The 18,014-nt window shown below is 38.9% G+C and overlaps 1 protein-coding gene across 7 annotated transcripts in view; it reads right to left on the reverse strand.

The window, feature by feature from the left end:
- LOC145994893 (uncharacterized) overlaps positions 1 to 18,014 on the reverse strand; it is a 364,443-nt gene that overhangs the window by 76,709 nt on the left and 269,720 nt on the right. For all 7 annotated transcript variants that reach the window (XM_083131352.1, XM_083131353.1, XM_083131354.1 and 4 more), the window contains one exon: positions 16,507 to 16,572. In XM_083131352.1, coding sequence (XP_082987478.1) covers positions 16,507 to 16,572 — 66 coding nt within the window. The remainder of the gene's footprint in view (positions 1 to 16,506; positions 16,573 to 18,014) is intronic.

Here is an 18,014-nt window from a genome sequence, read left to right on the forward strand (position 1 = left end):
GCCAAATCGCATCCCAACCTACCTAAACTTTCCACAACACTTCTAACTTAAGTTCGCCACGCCCCATACGTCATCTAAACCACTGTTCTGGACCCCACAATTGTTTATAAAAAATGGATAACTCTATACTAAATTATCATTAAATTCAAATAGACGCATATTTACTACACTCTATAAATATTCATATTTACTATTATCTCGAGTAATATATTAAGACTAATAAATTCACGCACAAGGCCTGTTCTGGGTACCAGAATGGGTCCACACTTTGAACTATTTATAACACCTATATATTTATTATGTATTATATATATATATTCTGTTTTGTTTGTACATTACACGTATTTGTATTATAATAAATAAATAAATATGAAAATAAAAGGCGGGGGAACCGATCAAATTCAAACAACTGACGTCCTGGTTTATTTAAAGGCACCAGGACTTAACCGCATACCCTTGAATATATGCGGGAGGAGGCGGGCTTACTTCGGGGGCTCCCCCCTTTTTTTCCACCAAGGGAAAGTGGGAATGATAATAGTCTCTGAGAGCTCCAGGGACGTCTAAAGCTGAACATAAGTGGAAATGACGATGGAACCGTCTAAATGCAATTCTCCGCCGCATCTAAGATTAAGCAAACCCCTCTCCGAGATGTCTAAAAATAGTATCAAATCGTTAATCAAACTGGGAAAATGCCGCGTCCCAATTCGTGCGTGGCAAACCACTGACCTACTTTTGCGCAGGGAGAAGGGAACTAAGTCCTACGAATTTACTTTCTCCTCACCCTGCCACACCACACACTACTCCACACTTCAAACTAAAGTTTGAGTTTATCGACTGATAGGCTAATATGAACTGGACCTACAGTTTAAATTATGATCCGAACCACTATGTGCCTGGATCCCTTGGAAGGCGACGACGCTACTACATCATCATCGGCGAGGCGACCTAGAGTACCAGAATTAAAACAGTTGTGGAGTGATGATGATGATAAATTCTTTATTTCCGTTGACCCACATCCATGGGTATGAAAAACGTCATACAGGATTATAATGTAAAAATAAAAGTACAACACAAACAGAGCAATATTAAAATACAGTTAACTACTTGAATTCATTAATGTTATTAAGTATTGTTTGATGTGTGTTTTGTCTTTCGGTATGTCTAAAAAGACGATAGCAATGAGGTTTGGAAGCAAAACCTAAAACTATCATTAAACAGTCGATGAATCTAGGGAACGAGAGATTTTTTTTAAAAAAATCCTCTGCCCGTCATTAGTCCGCCACCAGAGGCCAGAAGGCCATCACATTTGCTTTAGCAATACGCCTTGTGAAAAAGGGCACATTATGGCGGGGGAGGAGGTTAAGCTAGGTTCCATATATTTCACCAGACTTCGGTAACCTTTACCCCTCACCTCCAGAATTGTCAGCAGGTAGCCATTGATTGGAGGCTGGGTGAGCCAAAGTTACGCTTTATGTATTGGGACCTGTAGCAAAAATTCCCACCAGAGACGGTTGACCTCGGGAATCGAGCTCGGGTTTTTCGAGTGGCAGTCACCCCTTTCTGAACTTACCACCGTGGCTCTAAATCATTTTTTAAACCTTTTCATAATATTATAGTATTTTTCCAAGTGAAAAATTTGTTAAAGTGTTCATAACGGCATAAAAATCAAATAGGTTGACGAAGACTAATTCAGACATTAGAACAGAGAGGAAACGACAAATATAGAAGGAGAATACATTTTTAACGTCTCTGGCTTTTCTGCACTCGCAGCTTAGGAGCGAGTCTCAACTCCCGTGACATCCAATCAAGAAGTGAGACGATGACGTCATCTGAATCCAGCACCTATCGCTAACCCTCCCGCTCACTCTCTACGCTGCAGGCAGACTCGCTGACTAGACTCGGGCACTCTGCTGAGAGTGATCTTACTTTGTCCGCAATTGTGGGAAAAAGAGGTCAAACAAATATCATTCGCAGAAAAGCGCAGATAACATGGTAGATCATAAAGTCTTACGTTTACTGTGTAATCTAAGTGCCCATTGAAATTCACATTTATACAAGATTATGGGATTAAGCGCATATGCCTTGCATTTTCGCAATGGTGTAGGCGTTTGTAAATAATGAACACGTTGAGTTCCAATAATTCCCACCGCGAAAGAACGGAAAACGTCGATATTTCCTTGTTCTGAACACTGAACCTATAAAATTCATTCGCGTGTGTTGCGTAAGGCAGTATTTCCACGAGTAAACAAAAACAAATCGATTGTGGAATTTTACACAGCAACTTCAGATTCGGTCTGAATATTACTATATACTCTGTCCCAGGAATCTGTGGATCAAGGCCGCGCATAATGGTAGAGGAGGGGAGAAAGAGAGTGGAGGACTTGTTCTAGGTCACTCGCTCCAGAGATTCGCGGGACAGAGTGTAGGTGGGTGATTCAAGCGCAGACTTGCGGTTTTTGTTTTCGTTTCCAGTCGAGCCCCGTGGCGGAGTGGTTACCACAACACGCTACGACGCCAGAGGTTCCAGGTTCGAATCCAGGTCTGAGCATCAGTTTTATTTGTAAGTGTCCCTTCATCAATTCCATTATATCATCACTCATTCTCGTGGTCGCAATTAGTCAAAAGTGGCAGAAAAGCGAAATAAACTAGACCAATCAATCCATTCTTTTTTCGTGTGTCAAATGAAATGGATCACGTGAAAAACACTTAATGACGAGGAGAAGAAGAGATATCTTGTCAAGTAGAGTGTTTTTCTAATCCATTAGGATGAGCAACTAAGATGTATCATAATACGGGATTGAAACAGAATGACATCCGTTTGCTGCCTGCTCTTGCATACTAAATTGAATGTACAGCAAGCTGAAATATGAATGGGACAACTAGATCCAGAAATACTCGCTTTCGAGTATTCGATTCGAACCCGAGAGCCCTGGCGTCTTAGTGCCCTGTGCCACAGATTAGGGTATATAAGCAGATCTTCAACGAAGGCAGGAAAACCGGTGCACGGACATCCCACTGGGAATCGCCATTCGCAAGAAGTTTTGTAATAATCCGCTAAGAGGCGCTGAGAGCACCACTCGCACTTTTGCTTCCACTTCTTCTGCCAAAGAGATGGCGCTGCTGCATTTCACCGCTATCTAGGTCAAAAACTGACATCACAAAACTCCCCCATCCTCGGAGGGATGGAGTTCCCTTATATACCCTAATATGTGCCTGTGCTTACCACCCAGTCACGAAGGTTGACATGAACCTATTAATAGGGGAATTTAACCCAATAAAAATATAATAGACAAATTCTGCAAGATGAACGTTTCCAGTGGGTTTGATGGAAATGTTTTATGATGGGAGAAAGTTTGAAAACTTGAAACTAGCTATTTTTTAAAAATGTATAATTCATTTCGATTTTAACATAAGATTTAAAACCTCTTTAAATCCTCTTGAAAGTCAAAGTTTGCATAGAAATAGAAAATTCTAAAAATTATGGTTTCGAATTAAATCTTCCTTAGTGCTCCTATATGGGGCATCACATCATTAGCCCAAACATCTGAGGAGTAGTTAGCACAACGCGCTACGACGTCACGGGTTTTGGGTTCAAATCCCGGCCTCGGTACGGGTGTACTTTGTGAATGTTCCTTCATGAATTACATCATATCATCACTCATCCTCATCTTCGCCATTAGTTAAAATTATCAGAGAAGCGAAGTAAAATAAATAAATCAATCAAATGTCACTGGTACTGATCGAAGAAATCTACGTATGTAAAAAAAAAATAGACTTTGTTCTCCACGTGTCAAAAACGATCCAAAGAACTGACAGCTTACATCGAGATTATATATTCACGTCGATTATTCCTTATTTATAACTTATCGTTGTGTCATTTTGTCAGGACCCTCTGTCTCAAAATATTTCACGTGTTTTAATATCAGTTTCTTCTGTACGGTTAATCAGACATGGTGAATCCTATAGCTTGTTTTGAGTTTATGCACAGATAGCTTATTTGGGGCTGGACCTATAGTTTAAAATGGGGACCCGAGCCACCGGGCATGGACCCCGGGTTCCTTTGATTACAAGACGACGACGTTTTAGGAGGGATTTGTCGTACTTGAGCCCACTGGCGGATTTAGTGGGAGGGGGACGGGGGCACGTGTTTCCCCAAAATGAATCACCAAGTAATATTTAAAGTCATGATATAACTACTTCCAAAGGCATAAAACGTTCTTTAACGTTATGAGAATCTTTCAATAGCTTTCACGACTAATATACTTTTACAGACAAAAACAAAAGAAAGTTTAGCTCAAGTAAGCTAACCCAGACTGGTCACAGAAGTGTGCCGCTAGTAGAAACTGAACCCGGAACATCGTGATTACAGGACAATAATGTGAACACTACACCACGGAGTGCCTTCAAGGAATGACAAAGTGGGAGACATTGTACTCAAATTTACATTGACGGAGGAAGAAACTTTTCTAAGACCTCTAGGATATATTCGGGGAAAGAAATGTTTTTCGAGGACTCGTAGCGTCGAAACCAGGCGTTAAATGAAAATAATCGTTAGAAAAGCTGTTTACCTTACCGAACTTTGTAGATTGTGAATGTTTGTGCGGTGACGCTCTGTAAATGTTGTTTATGCTCAAGATGAGACTGAGTGGACTCCCCCGCCCTTGGAAATGGACACACTTCATTTCGAATCAGGGGAAAAGATTAAACCTGATTATTTTTAAGCAATAATAGAGATTTATTTAATTAGTATTCCAAAAATAACCAAAGTTGAAAATTTGTTAGTTCGAAAAGCTTTCTACGAATTCAGGAACTAGGTTAGATCTTAATATTTTCATATTCTCCCACTAAAATATATTAATAATACTCCACTTAATAAAAATTGTAACATCTTTAATTAAAAATAATATTCCTAATAAATAAATCATCCCATGAGTTTTCAAAATTAAGAAAAAAAATGTCTTTCATGAGAGATATCACACAATGTAAACTTTATGACTAAAATTTTCCCTTGCTTTCCCTTGAATGAGGTGTGTAAAAATTAATATCAAAGTAGGGTAACAATAACTATGCATTTAAGTATATTATCTCCATGAAATGTAAAAAAAAAAAGAAAAGATTGTGTAAAGGGTTTGGCAATACGTCCGGGAGACCGAAGTCCCCAGTTCGAGGTGCCAAACAACTCTACCGCTGGTCCGTAGGTTCAGGGTTCCGCGGTCGCCCGATTGGACGGTCGTCGGTCCTTGGTTCGCGTCTCCGGTTAAGGAAACACGATTCCTACCACCAGCTAACGGTTTAATTCCAGGTTCATGTCACCGGGTCGGTTATTTACACCTCCGGCGGTAAGCCACGTCGTGCATAAAGTGGTGCTGTTATTCATTTATAGCTATAATAATAATAATTGTAATAATAGAAAACTATAACCCTTCTGGTCAATGGAGACAAGCTATACAGCTTCAAACTCAGGACTAAAACAAAAAATATCGACCATACGAGGATATACATCTATACATATATATAAATGAATCAAGAACACGTGTAGGATAACGAATAAATACGTGTATTCGGCAAAATAAACACAACAATGATAATATAACACATTACTTGTACATATCCCCTCGCTCTCATTCCATCATGCACTCACACACACACACGCTGCAGGGGTGAACACAATATACCATTACATGATAAAATAATTAACCGCCTCTTTGGTTTATTTCCCGTGTACCTTCGAACATTTGAGATTTCTATTAGCCCCTTAGGCTTGCTTTCAATGTAAATACGCGCGGCCAGCACTCTGTCATGTATGAGACGCGATTAGCTAGGCGTCATAGTTACCGAAAGTAAATAATAATTGACATTACACTTGTTGAGGCACTACTATACAAAAAGAATAAGCATACACTAAATGAGTGACAAGAGGAAATTAACTTGATTACATGTACACGAGTGCTGATAATACAAACGACTGTAATATAAACTAGGATATATTAAAAATGATTAAGTCGGCTATACTATTTAGTACCTAGTTTTTCTAATACCTATATATATATCAAAGAGCACGGTAAAAGTCAAATAATTAATTATATAAATACTCGGCGCGAGAATAGGAAAACAATAACAAATAGTAGGTCTTTTACATTTATAGAATTTCGAAGGGTGAGCGAAATAGGTTCTTAATTTTTTAAGATTTATAATTCTTTTGATTTGATTGGCCAAAATAATTAGTAATTGCAGGCAACATTGTTCGATTTCATCTCGCTTTGTGTTATGACGAACCAGTGGCGACGTAGGTGGACAAATGTTCACTCTCACACATAAAGAGATAACTGGAGGATACTATACCGACTCAATGGTGGCGTGGTGCTTGCTGATGTCAACGGTCCTCGTTGCGGCGTCCCGACGACACTCGTGGCTAGGACAGTCTGTCCTCCTGGCGGGCGAAAACTGTCTCTTCGACTTAGACGTAACATTCATTTTTCTTCCCTTTTTCCATCGCGGCGACGAAGATGGGCGGAAAAAGCACCTCGCTTCCATCTGTCTGCTCGGGGTGTTGCATCCGATCGTGGCTTCAATGGCCGTTCGGGGATACGCAGGGCGTCGGGTCGTCTAAGGGCGGACGTCGTTTCATCTCTCTCTTTTTCTCTATCTCTTCTCCTTTTCTCGGCGTAACATCCGTCTCACCGTTGTCGTACTGTCTCTCACCTGGGTTGACAATGCGAGTTGTCGCTGCGGCGTGGCTTTCATCTCAGACGCCGTTATGCAAGCGTCGTGGTGCGGTTCTCTTGACTTAAGGCGTCGTATAGTTAAGCAAGGGTCGTGGCTTCTTCTCTTGGCTTCATGGCAGCAGTAATCGGAAACCCGAAGGTCCCGTCCCTCTTAGTTTTCAGCCGCCCATTTTTATTCAATGTCCCTCCTTACAAAAAAGGGAAAAACACACCTGGAGCACGTGAAACACGTAATTAACACGGCCTCAATTCCTGGCACTGTCACTGTGATCACCACTCACGACAATTAACACGACGCGGTCGAAAGGTTAAAACAAAGCAAAGTTCCGTAACTCGCGCAAAGTGACGCGGAGATGGTGTTCGGTCTGAATATGGCGCTAAACTGTGTCGGTCCTCTGGAGTACAGGGGTATTTAAGGAAATCTTGAAACTTCAAAAAATCAACCGCCTCGCAGTTCGTTAGCTTAGAAAAAAAGCTGGACGGTGGTCTTTCTTCCAGGCTCGTTGTCCACTTGGGGGTTTGGGGGTGAAGAAAAAAACAGAGCAGTCCTCACACGTGTTGCGAAAGAACTCCCCCTCGGTCGGCAACTTGGACGTTGTTCTTATTGCTGGACAAGTAAAAGTCACCCTTAGTGTCAAAAATTCCACAACTCGGTATTGTTTTCCTACCCTCGCCGTCTAGAACCGAAAATCCAATAAAAGCCAAAAAGCACAACTGGCTACAGAAAGTTGTTAAGAGTATTTACGAAATTCTAAAATACACTCACATAAACTACAAAAAGACTGGTGACAAAAGTAATTGTCACAATTGTGATGAATAATCATTGTCTGGTGAATGAAATAGAACATTCTCCCCAAGGATATAACAATAATTAAAGTAATGAATTGGTAATAATCTAATATCTTTTATTATGAGCTTATACTAATAAAAGTTCATTCATTTTTTATTAATTCTACTAAGCAATTATATATCAAGGCCTGAACCGAACCCCCACCTCTACAAAAAATTCTGGCCACGCTCATCCATGACTCCTAGTCTCACGGGTTAAGTAATCAAATGAAACTCAAGAGTATTGTTTAAAAGCATTGTCGTGTTGTCTTCAAAGGTAATCAGAATTATTTAGATAACGTTATCACTAATCAGCGCTGCTCTCTTAACAATTGTATTCAGTGATAACGATCTCTTTCAATACCAAATGTTTATGTATGGAAACTCATTGTTGGTCGGTTCCTTCATGCCTTAGGAATGATCGGGTGATCATGTCATGTCATTCTGCTTCTTCTTCTTCAGAGTATTTGTTCGAGTAGTTCCGCTATGTGAGACGGAATTCTTTTCCCTACTTGAAAATTAAGGAAACAATGGATAACCTAAGCTCTCCCCTGATCAAACAATCACGCAGTTGGACAATAATGCGTCGCAACATTTGCTCAAAATCATCTGTGCGATTTAAGTTTTTTGTTCTTGGGGGAGGGGGCTCAGTGGCGTATTTGTGATTTCATTTTTGGGATAGGCATTTTAGGTATGCAAATTTGTATATGTTACCAGTCAGTCAATTAAACTATTGCCTTTCGGTTCTAAGTACCGGTGCTTTAGAACATTGGTTCTAACCTAGATCATTAAATCTTATAACATTTCAACGCAATTTAGAAATACAGAGACCGGCAGAAAAAACTGACGGTTTTGAAATGTGTTTATAAATAAAACAATTAATGTAATGCAAGGTTTAATAATCAAAATTGCTACAAAAATAATTGCCATTTCCAATTTTTCTTTGTTTTGAAAATTGGGTCCGATAAATGATGACCATTCCTTACATATTCATGTAGCCTTGCCCTCATTGTTCAAATGCTTCAAAAATGGTGTTTACCTTTGACACAATTGGATTGTTGTGTGAGGTCTTTCAACATAGGAGTGGGGGGAGTGTTCATTGGCTTCGTCGCTCAACGCAATTTCAGTTAAGATGGAGCAGTTCCCTGTCCTCCTCGCTCCCCAGATCTGGCGATGTGTCATTATTTCCTGTGGGGCTACCTCAAATCAAAAGTGTATGTTGAAAGACCTCACACAATTGGTGATCTCAAGTTAGCTATTTGCAACGAAATAGCGGCAATTCCGAACGAAATGCTCGTGAGGGCGAATGTGTAAGGAATGAAGGTCATCATTTATTGAACACAATTTTCAAAGCAGAAAAATTAATGTAAGCACTGAAAATGGCAATTATTTTTTAAGCAAATTTTGATTATTAAACCTTGCATTACATTAATTGTTTTCTTTATAAACACATTACAAAACCGTCAGATTTTTCTGCCGGTCCATGTACTTATATTAGTGTTGCCCACGAGACGAGACTTTGGCCTGTCTCGTCTCGTGGAAGTCTCGTGGAAATGCTGTCTCGTTTTAAAAATATTCGTTTGTCTCATGACACATGGTCAATCTCGTCTCGAATTTTTAAAAGCCTGTCCCGTCTCGTCCCGTGGACAACACTATTTACATTCTAAGAAAACCCAAAATTATATATATATATATATATTTTTTTTAAAAATAAATGAGCTATCCAAATAGTAACACCGAAAACTTAATCAATTTTTTTATCTCACCTACCGACAAGTTTCTTGTGAACATTTTAATACATGTAAAATATGAGCACTGTCATGAAAACTAAAGTGGAAAACAGCTCCTGTTGTCTCGGGTCGGCTCGGTGGGGTGGGGTGGGGAATGGGTTCAGGGGGTGCAGTAAGAATGATAAATTAAGGAAGACCTATAGTTCGCAAAACGTTTTCCAAAATATATTTTCAACCGAACATCTTACATTTTTATGCCCCTACAACTGCAAACACAAAATGTTAATCAAAAGAAGAAACTTGTCGAACATCAGCGAAGTTCTAGAATTCGTCTTGATAGAAAAAAAAATACTGGCTAGTAGCATTCCTGAAGTATGCACTGCACTGCTTATATGATGTATTTGACCCTAGCTGTGACGCCTTCATCAACTGAGAGATAAGTTTTCAAAGCTAAAATGGATCAAAAATTATTTGGGATCACAACAAGACTGAGATTGAGTGAACTGGCGCTGTTAAGCATCGAAAGCGATCGGGCTCGGAAACTGGCAAAAGTATTTGCTTCCATTAAAAAACGTAGAAGACCGCTAATAGGCATTTAACAATATCGTAGTTTTTGTAGTAACAGTGTATTTTCATAATTAATATAATTTTTATACTTTGTTGTCTTAAACTTTCGTATCAGTTTTAACATTAAGTCAAATTACATGTATATATTTTCATATTTGTATACACATAATATAAATGTAGGCGTGAATTAATATTTTAGAAAAGAAATATATATTATTTAAACGAGTAGGGGCGCACAATTGAAAGTTGCGGGGGCCCGCAGAGCGTGTTAGTCACGCTACTGCTCGTAGTTGACCCCGATCTAGAAGTCATTACGACAGATGTGATAGAACTTGGCTCCTTGACCACGCCACATCAAACAAGAAATCACGTGATGACTTCCCGTCTCGCCTTATGGCTTATCAGCATAAGATAATCAAATTTGACTTGTGATCATGAACGGCTGGAAAGGGGGCAAGGGGGAGGGGAGGGGGCGACCTTTCCCTGGAAAATGAAAGTAAACCCGAAACTACATATTTCACACATATAATTTCATTTCAGTCCTCGTAGTATGTGTTAATTATTGCAAGGGCGTTGCAGGAAGATGATAACTTCAAACTGAAGCAATGTTTTTTAAGGGGAAAATACTATTATGGATGAAAATATCCTGCGGATGTCTGTTCTTGTGTACGCCATTTTAGGGAAAGCCTCTATTTATTCTGGCTGCCTTTTCGACTGGCGGATGGAAAGCAACGAATCAGCGATCTGTTCAGGTGTGTTCGGATGAGATCGTTTTCTTTCGTGTCTCAAAGCCGAACTGTACTCGCGAGAGAAACAACTATAGGCACAGCCAGGATCAAAGGAGCAATAAAGGAAACATAACTTATATTGGTTGATTGAGTTGGTGTTTTAAGTCCACTTTATGCACAGAAAGGCTAATCGAGACTGGACCTACAGTTAAAGTGGGATCCGAACCACTATATGCCTCCACCGGGAATCGAACCCGGGACCCCTTGATTACAAGGCGACGACGCTACCACTACGCCATCGGGGAGGCCACAGGAAATGTGTTCGAAAGAGTAACTACTGTTCAGTTTTTTGGCTCCAAATAGTTTTGTGGGTCGGACAAGTGAAAAGTTTACATGTGTTTCCATCCCGTGGAATCAACAAAATGAAATGTGTAAATACATCAGGGAAAACAGAATTGATTGACAGAAGATTGGCATGGATGATGATAACATTGAAATGCGGCAAGGAAATTACGATGAATGCACGAGTCCGTTCACTTTATTTTCCCAAAGATGATTCAATTACCATGAAAGTAAAGTTTTAAATTGTTATCTATGAATAAAACTTTTTTTTTTTCGAAAACAATGTTTATCACAGACCTTATCGGTGGCATTATCTATTATGGATGAAATTTGGAACAGGTGCAAGTCAATTAAGTGCGAAGATGAAAATAGTTTGAGAATTAATTTATGTCTGTTATCGGTAACCAGAAAAAGAAAATCGACATGCTAATGTTGGTGTAGAGAAGAGAGCCTCGATGAAATTGTGAATTCTATTATTATTATTCTCTGTTATTATTTAACCAGCCTGCCTCTTTGGGGGGAAGAACTGCAAGGGTATGTGTACAGTTTTCTCCTGCCCAAGCTTTGCAAATACACGTGAATTGCTTTATTTTCAAATCATTTCCGAGAGCCCCAGTTACAACCTGAGATGCAGATGAAACAGCACTGCTTTGAAGAAACAGTGCGTATACATTACTTTCGTCTGCGTTTTCGTGTTATTTTTGCCTATCATAATTAAACGCTTCGGTCTCAGCACAGTTTCACCTTCGTTAAAGTTCTTGGAATTCACGTAATATTTAAAAATATCGCGTAATTTAAACGTTTCTTACATACCAGCAATGACAACACGCTGCTATTACGTACTACTACTGAATGTAAACAAAGATTTATCCTGCATAGAGCGGCCATATTGAAAGCGACACTAGCGCTCAGGTGGTAATTTTAATCGCGATTTGACAGGCAGGTGAAGAGACGGATCGAGATCAGGGTTGTTAAAGGTCCAGGAATTTTAAATAAATTCAATTCCGGTCCCCGAGAAAATCAGTAAGCGTAAATGGGTTCTGGACCGTAAAGAACCCTTTTATCTGTAAAGTATTTCAATTCGGTCCAGGAATCGCTTTTACGGATCAATTTAAATACGATCCAGGTACCTTTCTTCAATGGAGCAATACGCAACTTGTAAGGTTCCGGCCCTGCAGAGGAAACCCATTAGAATTTATGGACTTTTAACAACCCTGATCGATATAAATATTTCACTAAACAAGCACCTGGTATCATCATTTCAGTTCACGAAATTATGGCTTCGTACCTACAGTAGTTTCCGAGCAATTAGCAGATTCAGAATGGTTCGATTCGAACCAATGGACCTCCCCGATTACGCAGTCGTAGCGTCGTCGCCTTGTAACCAACCGGTCCCGGGTTCGATACCCGGTGGAGGCACGTAGTGGTTCGGATCCCACTTTAAACTGTAGGTCCAGTACCGATTAGCCTTACTGTGCATAAAGTGGACTTAAAACACCCAATCAATCAATCGAACCAATGGGGAGAATTTTCTAGAGATACTTTATGTATCTTAAGTTTTCATTTCAGACAGAAACACCCTATTTATACTGGATCCTTTCTTCATCACTCTACATAACTGGACTTTCGCTTATTGTGGAAATTGGAAATTCCACTCGGACATTAAACCTTGGCAGACTCTTCTTTTTATCTCGCTAGGAGCCACATTTCTGACGCCTAATCTGGGAAGAGCAAAGTATCTTCTGCCGATCTAATTTTGTAAGACGAATCAAACTGGGAGAAATTCCGGGTCAAAGTACTACAATTAAGACCAGAGCATGCCTAAAATTTCACCTCAGTTTAGCAAGAACTGGTAAAAGGCAGAACAATAAGGAAAGCAAGGGTATTTCCTCGTTTACATCCGATAACATGTAAAAGCGACGATATCTGACATTTATTTGTAGTTTGGCCAATGTTTTACTGGGGTTTGGTGCGGCGCACATCCAGCTGCTGACACTTCGCGAAAATCGGTTCCTGTAAAACGCCGATAGCACCAAACTAAACACTCGTAATCAACTTACATGCATCATTTTTACGTTTAGAATTCTAATAATAATGGCAAACGTTGTTAGGTTAGGAGGCCAGGCTTAGGGCTGTTAGCCGACCCAATGCTACAATTATAACAATAGGGCAAATTTAACAAAAATATAAAAGAAGCTGTTGTCCGCACTGTGGGCGTGCTGTAGGCCTACGGCGCGGGCTACGAGAAGCGCGCTGGTTCGTCTCTCCTGGGGGGAAGCGTAACAAGTTTTCTCTTGAGATTTGGGCCAGTTTATGGGAGTGGCCACCAGTCGTGAGGAAATTAGAGAGCTACGAATGAATAGCGAATCCCGATCATGGAAATCTACAACAACGACTGGGGGCTCGTCGTGCTGACCACACGTCATCCTATGTGGATGATCACTCAACTCGTGGGAGTGATGCCAGCAGTCAACAGGTAAGCTGGGCTGTTGCGCCAAGAGTTATTATTATTATTATAAAAAAAGTTATACAGGTTGGCTCAATAAGTCACTTAACACCCCCAGTACAAGGCCACTGCAGCGCGCAACATGGAAATGGTGATAACCAATCGTTATCAGGCCAAGGGGGAACCACATTGACGCCACCCACACGGTCGGCGGCCATTTTGAATTCAACTTCAGAATTTAAAATGGGAAGGGGGTCGTGCGACATATCAAAATGGGCTAGAATTTCACGAGAAATGCAATGGTGAAGGTTTTTTCGACGTATCTTTAACCAGTAAAAAGTTATGACTGAATTCTTGTACCAATTTACTCCTTTTCGAGGTGTTAGAAAAATGCCTTAAAATTTGTTTAGCGCTTCGGTAATGCATCGAGATCAAAGTGACGTCTATGGAGAGACGTTCGCATGCCATTGCACATTATTTTAATCGGATACATCCATGAAGAGCTGTGCATTATGAATGGTTGTCGCGAACAATTTACAGTGTGACGCTTCCATTGAATTAAAAGTCCTTCACAGTGACAAGGCTAATGTTTATGTTCAGAAGGAAGTTCATAAACAGAATATTCGATGCTTTTTATCTGATATCCCATTTTCGACAGATCAAAGCTGAATGGTTAGTGTTGGTAAGTTAATGGTGTGGCGTGCTGTGTGGAACACGATTGGTTAGTCAATTTTCCGTCCACGGAATCTTAAATGCTTAGGGCTACTTGGATTTGTTAAATAAACAGTTTTTTTCATCCTTGCTTATGGAAGAATGTACTTTTTACAGAGTTTTTTCAATAGGGAAGAACACCAGAACACTTATGGGAACGTTATGAACCAGTTTTTGTCCAAAGTTAGTTAGCAGATGACAAGGGTCACATATTCTGTTTATAAACTTCCTTATGAACATAAACATTAGCCTTGTCACTGTAAAGGACTTCTAATTCAATGGAAGCGTCACACTGTAAATTGTTCGCGACAACCATTCATAATGCACAGCTCTTCATGGATGTATCCGATTAAAATAATGTGCAATGGCATGCGAACGTCTCTCCATAGACGTCACTTTGATCTCGATGCATTACCGAAGCGCTAAACAAATTTTAAGGCATTTTTCTAACACCTCGAAAAGGAGTAAATTGGTACAAGAATTCAGTCATAACTTTTTACTGGTTAAAGATACGTCGAAAAAACCTTCACCATTGCATTTCTCGTGACATTCTAGCCCATTATGATATGTCGCACGACCCCCTTCCCATTTAAAATTCTGAAGTTGAATTCAAGATGGCGGACATGAAAATGGCCGCCGACCGTGTGGGTGGCGTCAATGTGATTCCCCCTTGGCCTGATAACGATTGGTCATCACCATTTCCATGTTGCGCGCTGCAGTGGCCTTGTACTGGGGGTGTTAAGTGACTTATTGAGCCACCCTGTACAATAAATCTTGTCACTCGTGTTACATTGTTGAGGCCTACCAGCGTAATTGTGAAACAAGAAACCAATTTTAGGTTATCATTGATTGATTTGTTGTTTTAAATCCACTTTTTGAACAGGAAAGCTAATCGGGACTGGACCTACAGTTTAAAGTGGGATCCGAACCACTGTGCCATATGAATCCACCATTTATAGGTTATCAAATTTGAATTTTAAATCCTAAATATCTTCAGGTAATTCAAAATTATCATCTTCTCTACAAGGTTCCTTATATTTTTGGTTGGATATCATTTCAAACCCTCACTTGTGTAGAGACCGATTTAAATGTGCGGGAGAGTTCGCTCATTGCAAAAGAATTCCGGAATGGTAATATAGACTAACTATAGAGTTGTTTTTCAGAAATGTGACCTTTGAAAAATAATATAATATGTATTTTAAAAAAAAAAAAAATGAACGAGATTATGCAAGACATCAATCAAGCGCAAGCAGATACTTTATTGCCTTAGACGTTGTAATGTCAAACTTCGTGATATTATAGATACGAGAAGCATATTAATGTCAAGTTCTCAATATTAATCTTCGTGTCAATTTTTTTTCAGCACAGTACAAGTCAAAGATATCGAAACAAGCGTCAACTTAAGCTCTGAAGTACCTTAATAGACACGAGAAGATAATCCTGATTGTGACAAATAGCACAACCACAGATTATTATCAAGATGTCTCCTCCTACTGCAGTTATCGTGGGCATAAAATTGGGTACTTTTCCTCTTCAGTCCCCTCCTAAAGCACTCACTGTTATGAACTATTCCATGTGAAATGAATAAACAAGGTTAATTTATTTGTAATCAAAGTATCATTCATTATGTGTGAAATTAAAGGGAGAACAATATAGAATTTGGAATTACGTAGTTTCATGGCTTTTAAATGACATATTGTTTCAAACCTATTACTTTTGGTATTAGAAGTGCGAGTGTGGTATTTCCATTTAATTTATTTCTATTATGATACAGTATTGTACCATAAGAAAACTAAAATAATTCTAATTTCGTTCTAATTGTTTCATTTATTGTTTTTATATCTTAAGCTCTGAAATATCCTACTTCATTTCTGAAACAAACCTTAGTTTGAAAAATCTATTTATGATAGTTTTCATAGCATTTGTATTGTGACATCCTACATGTGCATGATGTCACACCCGTCACGGGAAAAAAAAATATTTGTAAAAAAATGTATGTAGTAATATTTTTAGGAACTAAAAGTATCTAAATTTCGAGTACAGTTTGCATTATGAAAATAAAATAAAAATTGCTTTAGTAAGACCATATATTTCACTGAGTTTTCTGAAAGACTGGTGAATGTCCTATGGTCAAGTCTCAGAAGTGTCACACCCGTCACAATTACAAAAAATGTATTTTCTGCAGCTGAAAGAAGAATATTCTGAAATTAAATAACTATCATCAAGGAAAATGAAATTCCATGAATTGATAAGAGTTTCATATTTCAAGGTGCTAAGAAAATAATTTAAAAACAAATGTCACACTCTTCACAATAGAATTGCCCATTTAATTTTGCATTCCTTGTCACCAAATTATAGCAATTTTTTTCACTTTCATCTCTAAATGTAGTCTAGAAATAGTTCTGAATACACATGATAAATGTACTTACTTGTTTCGTTGAGTGATGTGGATCTGTCTGGAACCTCGTCTCCCACATCCTGCCCCCCTGACATGTCTGAAAACAGAAAAAACAGCGTTACTCTTCTGTACACATGTTTTGGAATTTCACTAGATGGCAGGGCAAACGCAATTTAGCAAATCTTCTGTGTAATATTGTAAATATTTAATTTTCTTTATCCCAATATGTATTAATAGTTTCTTTTTATTACAAAAAAGAGGGCATTGGAGGAAATTGGTGATGTGACCCGCCCTCTTACAATTTAAGAGCGAGTCTAACAACACATAAGAAATACACCATTTTTCGCAATATTGTGAAGTAAGAATTACATGATTGTTACTTGATTTTTTTTACTGGAATTTAGTAGCCATATCTTATCTCATTCTGATTTATTATTTACTTTCAAATGGGTTACAGTTAAGACACACAGCATTTGTTAATGAACATATCAATGTTAATTAGTGGCGTGATGTATTCATATAGTGTAAAAATAGCATGTAATGTAAAATCAAGCTATATATTGGATGGTTATGATTTTACACAACAAGAAATAACCCATATAAGAGGGTTACGCAATAATGTAGTAGGAAAAAACAACTCTGCGAATGACAAGAGAGAGAAGCCAATACATTCAATAAAGGAAAAGAGAACAAGAGAATGTTACATGGGAAGCTTGACATGTGGATATTTGAATTGCAAAAGTCCACGCAACGTCATGTTTACGATTTCTATTTTCTAGGTTTGAATCACAGATATATATAAAATTATGAATATTCATTATCTGTCCCGCACCGTGGGGTAGATAATGACTGGGGGTTCGTCGCGCTGGCCACACATCACCCCGTAACTGGTTGAATGATCTACCTCTGCTGAAGAATGTGGTAATGAGGTCGGCAGTCAGTAGGTAGGCAGTGACCCTCAAGGTCTGTTGCGTCACAGGTTATTATTTTTATATCCATTATCTAGGTAATAAAATAAATGAAAGAAACAAACATAACCACATTTCATTTCTTTTGTTTTGACGGATATTCAGTTGAATTGAATTTGAATTATTGCCACTCAATTTTAAGTTCAATAAACTAACTTGATCTTCAATAACTTCCTATTAAATCGAGACCCTTTAATAGACAAAATAGCAAGATAAATAACATCTTATTAGCCCAAAAAGTCCTAGGGAAACGCACAAAAAATTAAAGAGCAGAAAACCAGATGTAAAACATTAATAGAAGGGAGGGTAGGAGTTTCAAAATAAAATTTTAATATTATTTTTTGTAGCTAAGGCAGATAACGATGCATTTTTGGGTGTAGAGTGCAGGACTGCACAGGGCAGAAACGTGGCGCTATGAACAAGTGAGGAAAAGCGATGAAGAACTTTGGAAATGTGGTGATGGACAGACAAAGAAAGAAATCAAGGTGTGCCTGAAAGAGCTGGTCAAACGAGAAAGCGATGGAAGTGACCAAGAGCAGAAAGAGAAATTTGGTTGGGACACGGGCCAAGA

Source organism: Lepisma saccharinum, chromosome 11, assembly GCF_977018435.1.
Source record: "Lepisma saccharinum chromosome 11, izLepSacc3.1, whole genome shotgun sequence".
Lineage (NCBI taxonomy): Eukaryota > Metazoa > Arthropoda > Insecta > Zygentoma > Lepismatidae > Lepisma > Lepisma saccharinum.